Below are 13,930 nucleotides of genomic sequence, written 5' to 3' on the forward strand. Positions count from 1 at the left end.
GCACTTGCAGTTTTATCATTTTACTTCAGAAAAAAAGCAAGGCAGGCATTTTTATTGTTTGTTTTTATAAAACAATAAAGCAGGACTCAGTGCACAGATAACTTCCCCAAAGACAAATGGGGTGGTCAGAACAGGTCTGCACATACCTGCCCAGGGCTCATCTAGTCACACGAGGTCACTTCTCTCCTGTCTCCACGAGGTATTTGGTGTGTATCTCTTAGATCTTTCCATGGCTCTCTGCTTTCAAGTTATCTTGAAAGGCTTCTCTGGTGCTCTATAGCAAGGGCTATCAATTCTACTCTTGTGGAAGTCTTAGAAATCTCCCCAGCCTTGTGGTTTTATTCCTAACCTCATTAACTGCTCAAAGATGTCTCAACATTTCCTGAGTGAAGAGCACTGTGCTGGGCATCATGGATCTATAGATATAGTCCCTGTGCTCTGGAAGCTTAGGGTGGAAGGATGAGGGGTCAGTGGAAAGAAATCAGGAGTGCATTTGATTGAAGGATTCCACCTCAAACCTGGTTTAGGCTTTGGCAGGGTGTTCTGTAAATATCTGAAGCATGTCTTTCTCTACTATTTTCTGTCTCCTAGTAGGTCCTCCATCCGTTGTCCACTGAACTGCTGTGGTGTGCGGCATTATGAGTTGTTAATAAAACTAGGGAATCCAGCAAAATGCTGGTGTACTTCTCAAAGTGAATTTTCAGGGTCAAGAAGAGATAGGTGTAAACAGAAAAAGTTGGAATATGCTCTAATAATGAGTTTGCTGTCAACTGAAGTAACTGTTGTATTAACAATACACGTCAACTGTGTACATTTACAGATGGTCAGTAACTAACACTGAAAAAGAAGCCTGAACTGAACAGAAAACCCCTTAGTGATCAGAAAGAAGTGAGGAGTAAGCAGGTCTGCCCATCTGACTCTCTGGGAAGAGTATAGTACTATGCTATGCATCCAGCAGACTAGTTTTCACAAAAGTAAATTCAAACACACTGACAATATTATTTTGTTGTTGTTACCTTTTTCAGAAAATTGGCAGAATTAATTCTTTGTGCAGTAATAGAATTCACATCTGAAATGGACATATCCTTTTCTATCTGACTTTCATATTCCTGTAAGTAGAGAAATTAAATTAGTTTCACTTTTTTTTCTTTTGGCCATGCCATGCAGCATGCAGGATCTTAGTTTCCCAACCAAGGATGGAAGCTGTGCCCCCTGCCAAGGAAGTGCAGAATCTTAAACCACTGGACCACCAGGGTAATATCCTAGTTTTACTTCTTGAATGTAACAAAGTTTAGATATGATATGTTGCAAAGAAATATTAACTACTCATTTCAGTTTATGTGTAGGAGATATTGGCAACACTCTGGAATTGAGAGGAGAGAATGTTTCTTTAAGATTCTTCCCTCTGAGAATTAGCGAAGAACTCTTATATTTTGTTCTCTTCTAGGAGGAGTTTCATTCATCTTTTAAAACTAAGTAATGATTGAGAAAAAAACTGCAATTGAAAAAATGATAAGAAGATGTAAAGACAACTGAGAACTATTCTTCATGTGTCCACTTACCTGGTATCATTAGAAACAAAAGAAATGGGAAATATTAATATTAGAGTATAATGTTCAAGTTGGTGGGCTTTGGAGGTCACAGTCCTGGATTCAAGTTGGCCTTGCCATTTACTGTGTGGTTTGGGGAAAAGTTGATTACTACTGCAGATCTCAGTTTCTTCTTTTGTAATAATATTACTACTATTAACATGTCACAGGATTGCTGTGAGATTTAACTAAAACAATATTTATAATGTGCGTGGCATGTAGTAAGTAGTCAAAATATGTTGACCATAATCAACAACTTTAATTTTACATATAGCAGTTGGTATGATTATTTATAGTCAGGATGCCTCATTTATATAATTTAAAATAAATCAGCATCTATTACATCTGCATTTCTAGGACACGTTCCTAAAGCACACGAAAATCATTTTATATTATAGAGAACATTAAAGACAACACAAAATTATTAAGTATCTTTAAAGTAGACAGATTATCTGAAAGTAATTTGTTTTTCTAATTATCCACAAGAAACCTTGAAATTAATTCTGTTGGCAAGTAACCACTTTTACCTAAGGATATATTATGTTATATATATGGATGTGAGAGTTGGACCATAAAGAAGGTTGAGCATTGAAAAATTGATGCTTTTGAACTGTGGTGTTGGAGAAGACTCTTGAGAGTCCCTTGGTCAGCAAGGAGATCAAACCAGTCAATCCTAAAGGAAATCAATCCTGAATATTCATTGGAAGGACTGATGCTGAAACTGAAGCTCCAATACTTCGGCCACCTGATGTGAAGAGCCGACTCATTAGAAAAGATCCTGATGCTGGGAAAAATTGAAGGTAGAAGGAGAAGGGGACAACAGAGGATGAGATGGTTGGATGGCATCACCGACTCAATGGATATAAGTTTGAGCAGGCTCCGGGAGATGGTGAAGGACAGGGAGGCCTGGCGTGCTGTAGTCCATGGGGTTGCAAAGAGTTGAACATGACTGAGTGAACAAACAACAACATTATGTTATTTCCCATTATGTTGTTTCCCAGGTGGCTCAGTGGTAAAGAATTCGCCTGCCAATGTAGGAGATGCAGGTTCCATTCCTGGGTCAGGAAGATACCCTGGAGAAAGAAACGGCAGTTTCTTTCTACTCCAGTATTCTTGCCTGGGAAATCGCATGGACAGAGGGGCCTGGCAGGCTATAGTCCATGGTGTCACAAAAGAGTCAGACATGACTGAGAGACTAACAAACAACATATTATATTACTATTTCATATCACTTTATTTACTTTAAAAAGTATTAAATTATAAGATTTACTTAAATAATCTGGATGTTAATTTTTATTAATATGTAACTTACAAATATCTTTTTCTAATTTGTGGGTTTTAAATTTTAATATTATCAAGTTAATTATTCTACTTCTTTATAATTTATACTTTTTGTGCTTTGTTTAAGAAATACTTTCCTGTCCAAGATTAAGATATCCATTTAAAGTTTTGTATTTCAAAGCAGAAGTAGAGACACAGATGCAGAGAGCAAATGTATGGATACCAAGGAGGGAAGTGGGGGGGGGCGAGGAATTGGGAGATTGGGATTGACATATATATGCTATGGATGCTATGTATAAAATAGATAACTAATAAGACTCTGCTGTATACCACAGGGAACTCTACTTGATGCTCTGTTGTCACCTGAATGGGAAGTGAAGTGAAGTCGCTCAGTCGTGTCCGACTCTTTGTGACCCCGTGGACTGTAGCCTACCTGGCTCCTCCGCCCATGGGATTTTCCAGGCAAGAGTACTGGAGTGGGTTGCCATTTCCTTCTCCACCTGAATGGGAAGGAAATCCCAAAAAGAGGGGATATATGTATACATATAGCTGATTCACTTTGCTGTACAGTAGAAACTAACACAATACTGTAAAGCAACTATACTCCAATAAAAATTAATTTAAAAAATAGAGTTTCGCATTTAATGGGTAATCTTTATTACACATGGTATTTCTTTCTTTTGTGAAGTCTGAATCTAATTTTACATCATTCAAAATGTTCTACAATTCTCTCCATTAAGTTTTGTACATATTTTGTTAAACATATTCCTATGTATTTAAGAGTTTTTATTGCTATTGTAAGATGTATCTTTGCTAAATTACATTTTTAGTGGGTTTTTATTGGTATATAGAATAATATTTATTTTTTGTCTCTAATTTTTCCTCAAGTTTTTCAAACATACAGAAAATGAGAAAGACTGTTAAAATCTATGTACTTACTCTCTAGGTTAAGTAATTAATATTTTGCCACATTTGTTTAATCTATTTCTTTTCTTTTTTTGGCTAAAATATCTCAGTGTAAATTATAGCACCATGACACTTCATTCTTAAATAAATACTTCATCATGAATCTTCAAATACTATGGACACATACACAGTGCCATAATCACAGACAACAAAATTAACAATTCCCCAATATATCTATGATTCAATTATCAATATACTTAATATTCTAATATTCAAATTTTACCAACTGCTGCTGTTTTTCCACCAATCACTGTCCATACTTTTTCAGATTTTTTCCCATTATAAGTTATTACAAGATATGGATAAAGTTTCCTGTGCTATACAGTAGGAACCTGTTGTTTATTGATTTTATATATAGTAGCTTGTATCTGCTAATCTCAAGTGCCTAATTTATTCCTCCTCCACTCCCTTTCCCCTTTGGTAAATTTGCTTTCTATGTCCATGAGTCTTATTTCTGTTTTTAAAATAAGTTCATTTGTATCTTTTTTTCAGATTCCACATGTAAGTGGTATCATATGATATTTTTTTCTTTCATCTTATTTTACTGAGAACAAGTTTTACATAAGACGGCCAAATGATGGCTTTACATAATTCTAGAAAACTGCTACTGATTACAGCCTGGAAATTCCTAGCAAATCAAGGGATGTATGTGTATGAGCACATAAACGCACAGCTCTCTTTTTTAAGACTTTGAAATGCATCTCCTAAATTGAAGATGGTATCATCTGTCTTTTTCCTTCTGACTTACTCCATGATTATCATGTAGTATGATAATCTCTTGGTCCGTCTATGTTGCTGCAAATGGAATTATTTCATTATTTTTTATGGCCAAGTGTATATATACACTACCACATCTTCTTTATCCATTAGATGCATACTTAGGTTCCTTCCACGCCTTGCTATTATAAATACTACTGCTATGAACATTGGGACGCATGCATCTTTTTGAATTAAGAGTTTTCTCTGGATATATACCCAGCAGTGCGATTGTTGGATCATATGGTAACACTATTTTTAGTTTTTTAAGGAACTTCCATACTGTTCTTCATAGTGACTACACCAATTTACATTCCCACCAACAGTGTAGGAAGGTTCCCTTTTCTCCATACCCTCTCCCGCATTTTCTATTTGTAGACTTGTTAATGATGGTTACTCTGACGGGAGTGAGGTAATACTTCATAGTTTTGATTTGCATTTCTCTAACATATAACAATATTGAGCATCTGTCTCTTCATGTACTTGTTGGCCACTTATACGTCTTCTTTGGAGAAATGTCTATTTAAGTCTAAAAATGATGACTTAATGTAACAGAGAAACATTTGCACTTCCTAGCCAGTAGTCCCACATTTCATATTTGTCTGACTGGTTCCTTGTGGTGCTATTTAACTTGTTTCTCTATTCCTCATATTTCTTGTAAAAAAAAAAACACAAAGTCTTAATTTGAGTCAGGTAATACATTTTTGACAAGGGTATTTCAAACATGTAGTGCTGTGTATTTCATATTGTATCACATTAGGAGGCAATAATATCTGCCTGTCCTTTATCAATGTTTTAGTTTTCTATTGCTGCTGGAACAAATTATCACAGATTTAGTGGCTCCAGACAACACAAATTTATTATCTCAGAGTTTTGTAGGTTAGAAGCCTAGATTGTCTCATGATACAAATGGACTTATTTACAGTGGTGTTAGATATTTATCCCAGGTTTCACAAGGCTAATACCAAGGTTTAGGCCAGCTGGGTTCTCATCAGTAGACTCTGAGAAGAATCTGTTTCTAAGCTCATCTAGATGATTGGCAGAATCTAATATCTCATGGTTATAGGACTGAGGTCTTGTTTCCTCACTGCCTGTCAGTTCGGGCCCACTCTTAGTGTCTAGGGCTCTCTATCTAGTCTTGACAGAAGGACCACTAAATCACAGAGCCAGCAACTACATGCTGAGTCCCCCTCATGATTGAAACTCCTCTGATTTCTCTTGCTATTGCAAAAGTGATCTTTCTTTTGCTCTTAGTTGGAAAGTTTTCTCTGCTTGTAAAGGCTCATACAATTAAATTAGGTCCACCCAGATAATCAACCATAATCTCCCTATTTTAAGCAAGGTACATTACATTTTCACAGGTTCTGGGCATTAGGGAGTGGACATTTTAGGGAGCCATTATTCTGCCTACCGTACTTAATAAGATTAAGCTGGATCACTAAATCAAGATGGTTAACAACTAGATTTCTCTATTATAGAGGTACAATTTTTCTTTTAAAATAAAAAAGTAGCTATTTATTCTTAAAAGTGGATATTATCTTCAGCAATATTTTTATTACTTGTACAGGTGGCATTAGTGGTAAAGAACCTGCCTACCAATGCAGGAGACATAAGAGACACGGGTTCAATCCCTGGGTTGGGAAGATCTCCTGGAGGAGGGCATGGCAACACACTCCAGTATTCTTGCCTGGAGAATCCATGGACAGAGGAGCCTGGAGGACTACCGTCCATAGGGTTGCAAAGAGTCAGACACAACTGAAGCTACTTAGCACGGTCAGCATGCACAGTTAGCTGTAGATTCTCCTATGTTTTCCACATAGACAAATAAATTTTCTGCAAACATGGATAGTTTGTCTCTTCTATTCCAAGTCTAATTTTCTTCTTTCTGGCTTAATGCATTGGCTCTTACTGGTAGAGAAGATAGCAGGCGTTTTCAAGTTGTTGAGATTAATGGGAAAACTGATGTTTAGCTACTAAGTACAATGTTTATATAGGAGTCTATGAGGAAACTGATTTCGGATAGTGATCATTATACCAAACAGTTTCAGAGCCACACAGGTAATAGGGCACTGAATCGAATCAAGGGATAGTTTATAAGGAACTGGTTTTCCAGAATGCTAGAAAGCTGGAGACAGAGAATTTGCTCAGGGACACCTAGGCACCGGCTCTATTTTTTCTCTTGAAGGATGATATAGCCTTATTGACCTTGAATTGGGTTCAAGAACTAAAGGAGTCCAACATTTGTAAACATTCCCTTAAATGGAAGTGCATTTACCATGACCATATTAATTTTTCTGGGGTGGTGATGTAAACCTTGCCTATTTTGTACAGGTTTTTTTGTTTGGTTTGTTTTTGGTTTTGTTCTTAGCTCTTGCAAAACCCTATTCTATGTGGACATGTCACAAGAAGTTTAATATTCCCAAACCTCCACCATAGTACCAGAGTCCAGGAAAAACCAACCACAAAATTTGCTGCACTGTCCTGCCCTGTGTTCTGCCTGACTTCTGTGTATTTCTGCATTCCTGGCTAATTAAATCTGAAACTCCCTCTAATTATCCAGTGGGTGTGTAGGTGTCCTTTCTTATCTCTTCTTCCATTCCCACAATTCTACAATTGACCTGAAACACTTCTTTTCAAAGCAGTTTGCATCAGCAGAAAATTCTAAAATACTGAATATTTTTAATCAGTTGAAAGAAGGTCTCTTCTAATTCTAGGATGCTAAAAGCTTTCATCATGAATGAGCACAGAAATTATTAAGTGCCTTTTGGGCACTTATTAAGAGGAGAATATTTTTTCTTTCCTTAATTCTGTTAATGTGGTAAATTATATTAATAGATTCCTTAATTAGATTAGCTCTGTTACCTAGAAATAAACCCTACTAGATTATAATGTGCAATTATGTATTTATATATAATATATTGCTTTTTGATTTGTTGAAGTTTTATTGGGGGGTAATAGAGGGATAAAAAATTAAGAGGCACAAACTATTATGTATAAAATAAACTACAAGGATGTGTTGTACAACACAGGGAATATAGTCAATATTTTATAATAACTACGAGTGAGTGATAGTCACTCAGTCGTATCCAACTCTTTGTGACCCCATGGACTGCAGCCTGCCAGATTCCTTTGTCCATGGAATTCTCCAGGCAAGAATACTGGTGTGCAGTGCTGTGCAGTGGGTTACCATTTCCTTTTCAACCCACTCCAGTATTCTTGCCTGGAGAATAACTATAAATGGAACAAAACCTTTAAAAGTTGTAAATCACTATACACCTGTAAAACTTACATAAATATTGTACACCAAATATACTTCAAGTAAAAAAATTCTAAGAAGGGGAAATTTTGTCTACAGATAGTTTTTTTAAAAAATTAAGACAGATTTAAAGCAGCAAAACATTAACTTATCATAGAATAAGCAATATTCAAATAGAAACCAAGTACCTGGAAGACTAACTCTGGAATCTCTCTATCATAAAGGGGCATTTGCTGCAGAAGGAAAACATCTAATTGACCAGCATTTCTAAGTTGCAATAGATGGAAACGTTTACTCTTTTTCATTTCCTCTTCAGAAACAAAGTTAAATTCATCTTGCAACTGTTCAAGACGAAAATATTTTGGGATATCTTGTCCTTTATGTTTCATGTACTGTAAAACACAAATAATGTAAAGTCTTTACTTAAAATAATTTTTTTTTTATTTCAAGACTTCAAAACAGTTGAAACTGTGAGATATGAGAATTGCAATATAAATAGGAAATGGAACAACTGAATCCGTAATAGAAAATCTGAAAAAAAAATGCAGAATCTAGCTTACATAGATTCTCAACCTTTTCCTGGTCATGATTTATATAGAAAATGAAAACATGTTACTGTACAATGGGTTAAAAGATGAGGCTTTTTATATCCGGTTGCTCTATGAACTGAGAGAAGTTCAGTAGTTCTATGTACAAGTAATCAATTCAGCATATCAGTTGGGAAGCTATGATCTGAGGAAACTTAATTGCAATAATCTATGCATTGCTTTATTCAATAAATGCAAATGTGAGTACACAGTATATGAGAGGAAAAGTGCTACTGCCATAAGAGAGACAAAGATTCACTAGTTGTAGTTCCACAGGGAAAGATAAAGCACATGGACAAATGACTACAGTAAAGGCAGAATGATAGATCTATTTGCTGTTGTTCAGTCATGTTTGACTCTTTTCGACCCCATGGACTGCAGCATGCCAGGCTTCCCTGTATTTCACCATCTCCTGGAGCTTGCTCAAACTCTGTCTTATAAATAGATCCATAAGAGTTATTAAAAAAAAAAAAAGAACAGGAGAGAAAGAAAAGAAAAGCCCATATCTAGCTGAAGTTGTTGCAGGGAGAAGTCAATTTTGACTCCATACTGAAACTGTTTCTTTGACTTGCTTTCCGTTGATATTATAATAATCACACATAATGGCCTGCCTCAAAGAACTCTGCCCTTATGACTGACTTAAGCTAAAGTGCCTTTGTTCATAACCCCGTCCACCTGGCTGGCAGGAAGAAAGAAATGAACACATTCCCCTGCCTGAGGCTTGCCATTCCTTTCCACTTTGTTTCCTTATGTCCACCCCCCATCTCTGATCCATAAAAGAAACTGGCATCCAGATGCTGATGAGATGGTTCTTTTGAGGTGTTAGTCTGCCATCTTCCCTGTCAGCTGGCTTTCCAAATAAAGCCGTATTCCTTGCCTCAATACCTTATCTCTCGGATTCACTGGCCTATAGTGAGGGGGAGGAGAGGGAGCTTGGACTCGGTAACAAGGTTGCCAAGGAAGTAGTTACCAGACTTGCAGGGTGGGTAAGATGGCTGACACCATTCCCTTCTGAGCAGAGGGAATGGTGTGGGCGAAAGGATGAAGACAGCGTTGCTGGAACACACAGAGCGGTTCAGCTGGCTGTGAGCAGGAGGAGAAGGGAATAGATGAGTCTCTGAGGGAAGGAGGATGTCTTTGAATCACCTTTAAAGTCCTCAGCAATTAATAACATGGCTGGTACTCAGTAGATGTACAACAGATGTCAACCTGGAGATTATTCTACTGGACGCACCAAGCAATGGCTGCTAAATAGTGGTGGAGTACCAATCATTTTCCCAGTTGTTGAATTTCTAACTGCCTCATAATACTGTAAACTGGCTGAAAACTCTGTCCTCAGGTTTACTTTTAATGACTCCTAGTGCCTAAAAAAATACACTGCAGACTGTGGAGGAGTATAAGAGTATAGAGCTTAATAAATATATTTACAGTACAGATATGTGCTACAACTTACCATAATAAATTCCATTAAATCAGAATATTCTGGATTATTTGGGTCAATTCTGACCTCATTGGCCCATTCAAAAAGCTTCTGTGCATTAATAAGCCATGGAATTTCAGGAACACCTCTTGCATCTACATTCCTTAACACACTAACATAAGGAAAAATATGTTGTGAATTTGTATGTAATATACAGGTGATACATCTGTTATATGGGGTAAAACCTACCCATTACAGGTATTTAAAGATTAAGCTTATCCATCCTCTGCATTTAAGGATAAAACAGAAGGTTCAGATGTGCTAGCTTCCCTGGTTCTTCTCACATTCTAACTGTATGATAGTTTTTCGATAAATGTCTACCCCTCCCTTAAGAGACAAGCAAGCTTCTTAAGGGTAAAGCCCATAAATATTCCTCTTTGCTATCTAAAACACACAATATAAAAAGAATCTTTAGGCTATATCTTTATAGTTGAAACACAATATAGAGTATGTAATATAATTAACTGGGAAGTATGAATCAGAATATCTTTCTTTGGTCCTATGAGGCCATATCTTCAGAGGTTGGAGAGCTATGAAAAACAGGCTAGAATGTATTCTTAAGTGCATTCTTAAGTCGATTCAGTCTTGTCCGACTGTGTGCAACCCTATGGACTGCAGTCTGCCAAGCTCCTCTGTCCGTGGGATTCTCCAGGCGAGAACACTGGAATGGGTTGCCAGGCCCTCCTCCAGGAGATCTTCCTGACTGACGTCTCTTGTCTACCTGCACTGGCAGGCAGGTTCTTTACCACTAGCACACCTGGGAGTGCAGTCTTAGTGACCTCAACTATAGGCAAAGTGCAGAGGAAATTCAACCCTAGACAGAAAGGGTTTCTTTTCAGCCATCAATTATCCCAGTTACTTAATCTCTCTCTTCACGGGTAATTCATTTCACCATGTGGAATTAGAACGCTTCAGACTGAAAGATTTCTAAGATCCTTTCTATGTAGTACTCAGGGAAAATTCCAGTCCATAAACTAGGATTTCAATAATACAGTTCTGACTCAGATTCCATAATGTCAGCCCAAACGTGGACACACATTTTACACTGTCCACTTTACATCAGTATCTATTCATATTTTTTATGATGAATCTGAGAGAGTCAATTCTTAGGTAGGTTGATAAGAAGTCTGGGGTCCCCAAGGAGGAGATAGGAGTCTGGGGTTCTCAAAGAGGAGAAAAGAACAAACTTTTTTTTTTACATTCCTTAGTCTTAGCCACATAAAACTTATCCCATTGCAGCCTTTTTTTTTTTCTTTAAGACCAGAGCTGATGATAACAGGACAAAACAACTGATCTTAAACTCTGTGCTAAGGATTATATAACAACAATGTATCCTGCTTGAGGACATGTTTCTCCTTCTTAAGAAAGTGAAAGTCACTCAAGTCATGTCCTACTCTTTGCAACCCCACGGACTATACAGTCCATGGAATTCTCCAGGCCAGAATACTGGAGTGGGTAGCCTTCCCCTTCTCCAGGGGATCTTCCCAACCCAGGGATCAAACCCAGGTCTACCGCATTGTAGGCGGATTCTTTACCAGCTAAGCCACGTGGGAAGCCCATTAAGATAATCCTGTAATTTTAAAATGTATATTGTGGGAGTGGGTCTGGTAAGATCTTGCCATTGTTAGTTCTAATCCCATCATTTTAAAATGTAAATTGTGGGAGTGGGTCTAGTAAGACCTTTACAAACTTGAAACATTCTTTTGATTTATTGTTAATAACCAACTGAAAAAATATATGGCTCCCTTGCTAAGCCTAGTGACGGGCACTCTCCCCCCTCTTCTGATGTCTATGTCAGAAGCTTTCTCTGTCCTTTCTTTTTTTTTTTTTAATAAATTTATTTATTTTAGTTGGGGGCTAATTACTTTACAATATTGTAATAGTTTTTGCCATACATTGACATGAATCAGCCATGGGTTTACATGTGTTTCCCTTCCTGGACCCCCCACCCACCTCCCTCCCCATCCCATCCCTCTGGGTCATCCCATTGCCCCGGCCCTGAGCCCTTGTCTCATGCATCAAACATGGAATGGTGTTCTGTTTCACATATGATAATATACATGTTTCAATGCTATTCTCCCAGAACGTCCCACCCTCACCTTCTCCCTCAGAGTCCATAAAATTGTTCTATGCATCTGTGTCTCTTATTCTGTCTCGCATATAGGGTTATCGTTACCATCTTTCAAATTCCATATATATGCATTAGTATACTGTATTGTTGTTTTTCTTTCTGGCTTACTTCACTCTGTATAATGGGCTCCAGTTTCATCCATCTCAGTAGAACTGATTCAAATGTATTTTTTTTAATGGCTGAGTAATATTCCATTGTGTATATGTACCACAGCTTCCTTATCCATTCGTCTGCTGATGGACATCTAGGTTGCTTCCATGTCCTGGCTATTATAAACAGTGCTGCGATGAACATTGGGGTACACGCGTCTCTTTCAATTCTGGTTTCCTCGGTGTATATGCCCAGCAGTGGGATTGCTGGGTCATATGGTAGTTCTATTCCCAGTTTTTTAAGGAATCTCCACACTGTTCTCCATAGTGGCTGTACTAGTTTGCATTCCCACCAACAGTGTAAGAGGGTTCCCTTTTCTCCACACCCTCTCCAGCATTTCTCACTGTAATAAAACTTTTGCCCACACAAGAGCCCTGAGTGGTCAAGCCTGGCCCCTGTTCTGGAAGCTCAATTTTCTTCTTTGGAGATCACGAATCCGACACCATTCACTGCAAGCTATCAAATCTTTGGAAGATATTCCTAACAAAGCCAATGTGTGGTTTGATAGAATGTTAAGCAAAATTACAAACAGGTAAAGAAGCTTGAGGATTCTTCCCTTCTTTAATTCCTTTGTCTGCCCTCTCATTTGAACTATTTTAATATCTTTGTCATAAGAGATCTCTAGGGCCTGACACCCTTAACATCATCACAAAACAAATTTTCCTTCTCATGGGAAGAATCTTAGCCCAGGTTCTTTAGAGAATAAAGGCTCAGGTACAGTTTCAATGTTAATGAATACATTATGGAGAGAAACTTATCCCATTATAGCCTTAAAAAAATTTGTTTGTAATGGTATTTCAACATAGTCTCCAGATTTCTGCCTCAGGGAAAGTAATAAAAACCTCAGAACATCTCCTGCCTTCTGTCATCCCTACAGGTGTTTAGCTGTGGGCTACAGCTAAATTCCTGTGTCATCTGCAACCCCTCCTTCATAAACAAATACTAACCAGGTAATGTAATTCAGTGGCATTTAGTTATGCTTACAGTGTTGTACAGTCACTGCTACTGCTACTGCTAAGTCACCTCAGTAGTGTCCGACTCTGTGCGACCCCATAGACGGCAGCCCACCAGGCTCCCCCGTCCCTGGGATTCTCCAGGCAAGAACACTGGAGTGGGTTGCCATTTCCTTCTCCAATGCATGAAAGTAAAAAGTGAAAGTGAAGTCGATCAGTCGTGTCCGACTCTTAGTGACCCCATGGACTGCAGCCTACCAGGCTTCTCCATCCATGGGATTTTCCAGGCAAGAGTACTGGAGTGGGGTGCCATTGCCATGTTATTTTCACAACTTTTCATCATTCCAAACAGAAATCCTGTACCCATTAAGCAATAGTCTCCCCCATTCCTCCCTGCCCTCAGGCCTGAGCTTTGCCTCTAAGATTAAGCAAAGAATTTTAAAGTTATCAGAGAGAAAAGACTATCTACAAAATACTCATTTAGACTGACAGTGGACTTTTAAACAGCTATGATAAATTCCAGAAGATAATGCAACTGTAGCTTCAGAGTGCTTAGGGAAAATAAAATTTATGCCCATCTACACAATTATTCAAGAATGAGGAAAAAATACATTTTCAAATACATAAAGACTAGATAAGCTTTCTAGCCACGAAAACAGAATGATTTTCATGAATATGTATATGTATGGTTGAGTCCCTTTGCAGTTCACCCGAAACTATCACAATGTGGTTAACTGGCTATACACCCCAATACAAAACAAAAAGCTGAAAAAAACCCTGA

General features: G+C 37.7%; 1 protein-coding gene across 50 annotated transcripts in view; it reads right to left on the bottom strand.

Annotated features, from left to right (window-relative positions):
- CC2D2B (coiled-coil and C2 domain containing 2B) overlaps positions 1–13,930 on the bottom strand; it is a 109,853-nt gene that overhangs the window by 47,657 nt on the left and 48,266 nt on the right. For 40 of the 50 annotated variants that reach the window (XM_081551650.1, XM_081551512.1, XM_081551593.1 and 37 more), the window contains 3 exons: positions 9,889–10,027; positions 8,037–8,240; positions 1,017–1,109 (listed from right to left, as the gene is read on the bottom strand). Coding sequence is in view for 48 of the 50 variants with exons in the window: in XM_081551512.1 (XP_081407638.1) it covers positions 1,017–1,109; positions 8,037–8,240; positions 9,889–10,027 (436 nt within the window). In the remaining 2 variants the exon portion in view is untranslated. The remainder of the gene's footprint in view (positions 1–1,016; positions 1,110–8,036; positions 8,241–9,888; positions 10,028–13,930) is intronic. The other 10 variants (XM_081551628.1, XM_081551621.1, XM_081551574.1 and 7 more) reach the window with 1 other exon arrangement.

This window comes from Giraffa tippelskirchi, chromosome 2, assembly GCF_054371585.1.
Source record: "Giraffa tippelskirchi isolate mGirTip1 chromosome 2, T2T-mGirTip1v1.2.pri, whole genome shotgun sequence".
Classification (NCBI taxonomy): Eukaryota; Metazoa; Chordata; class Mammalia; order Artiodactyla; family Giraffidae; genus Giraffa; species Giraffa tippelskirchi.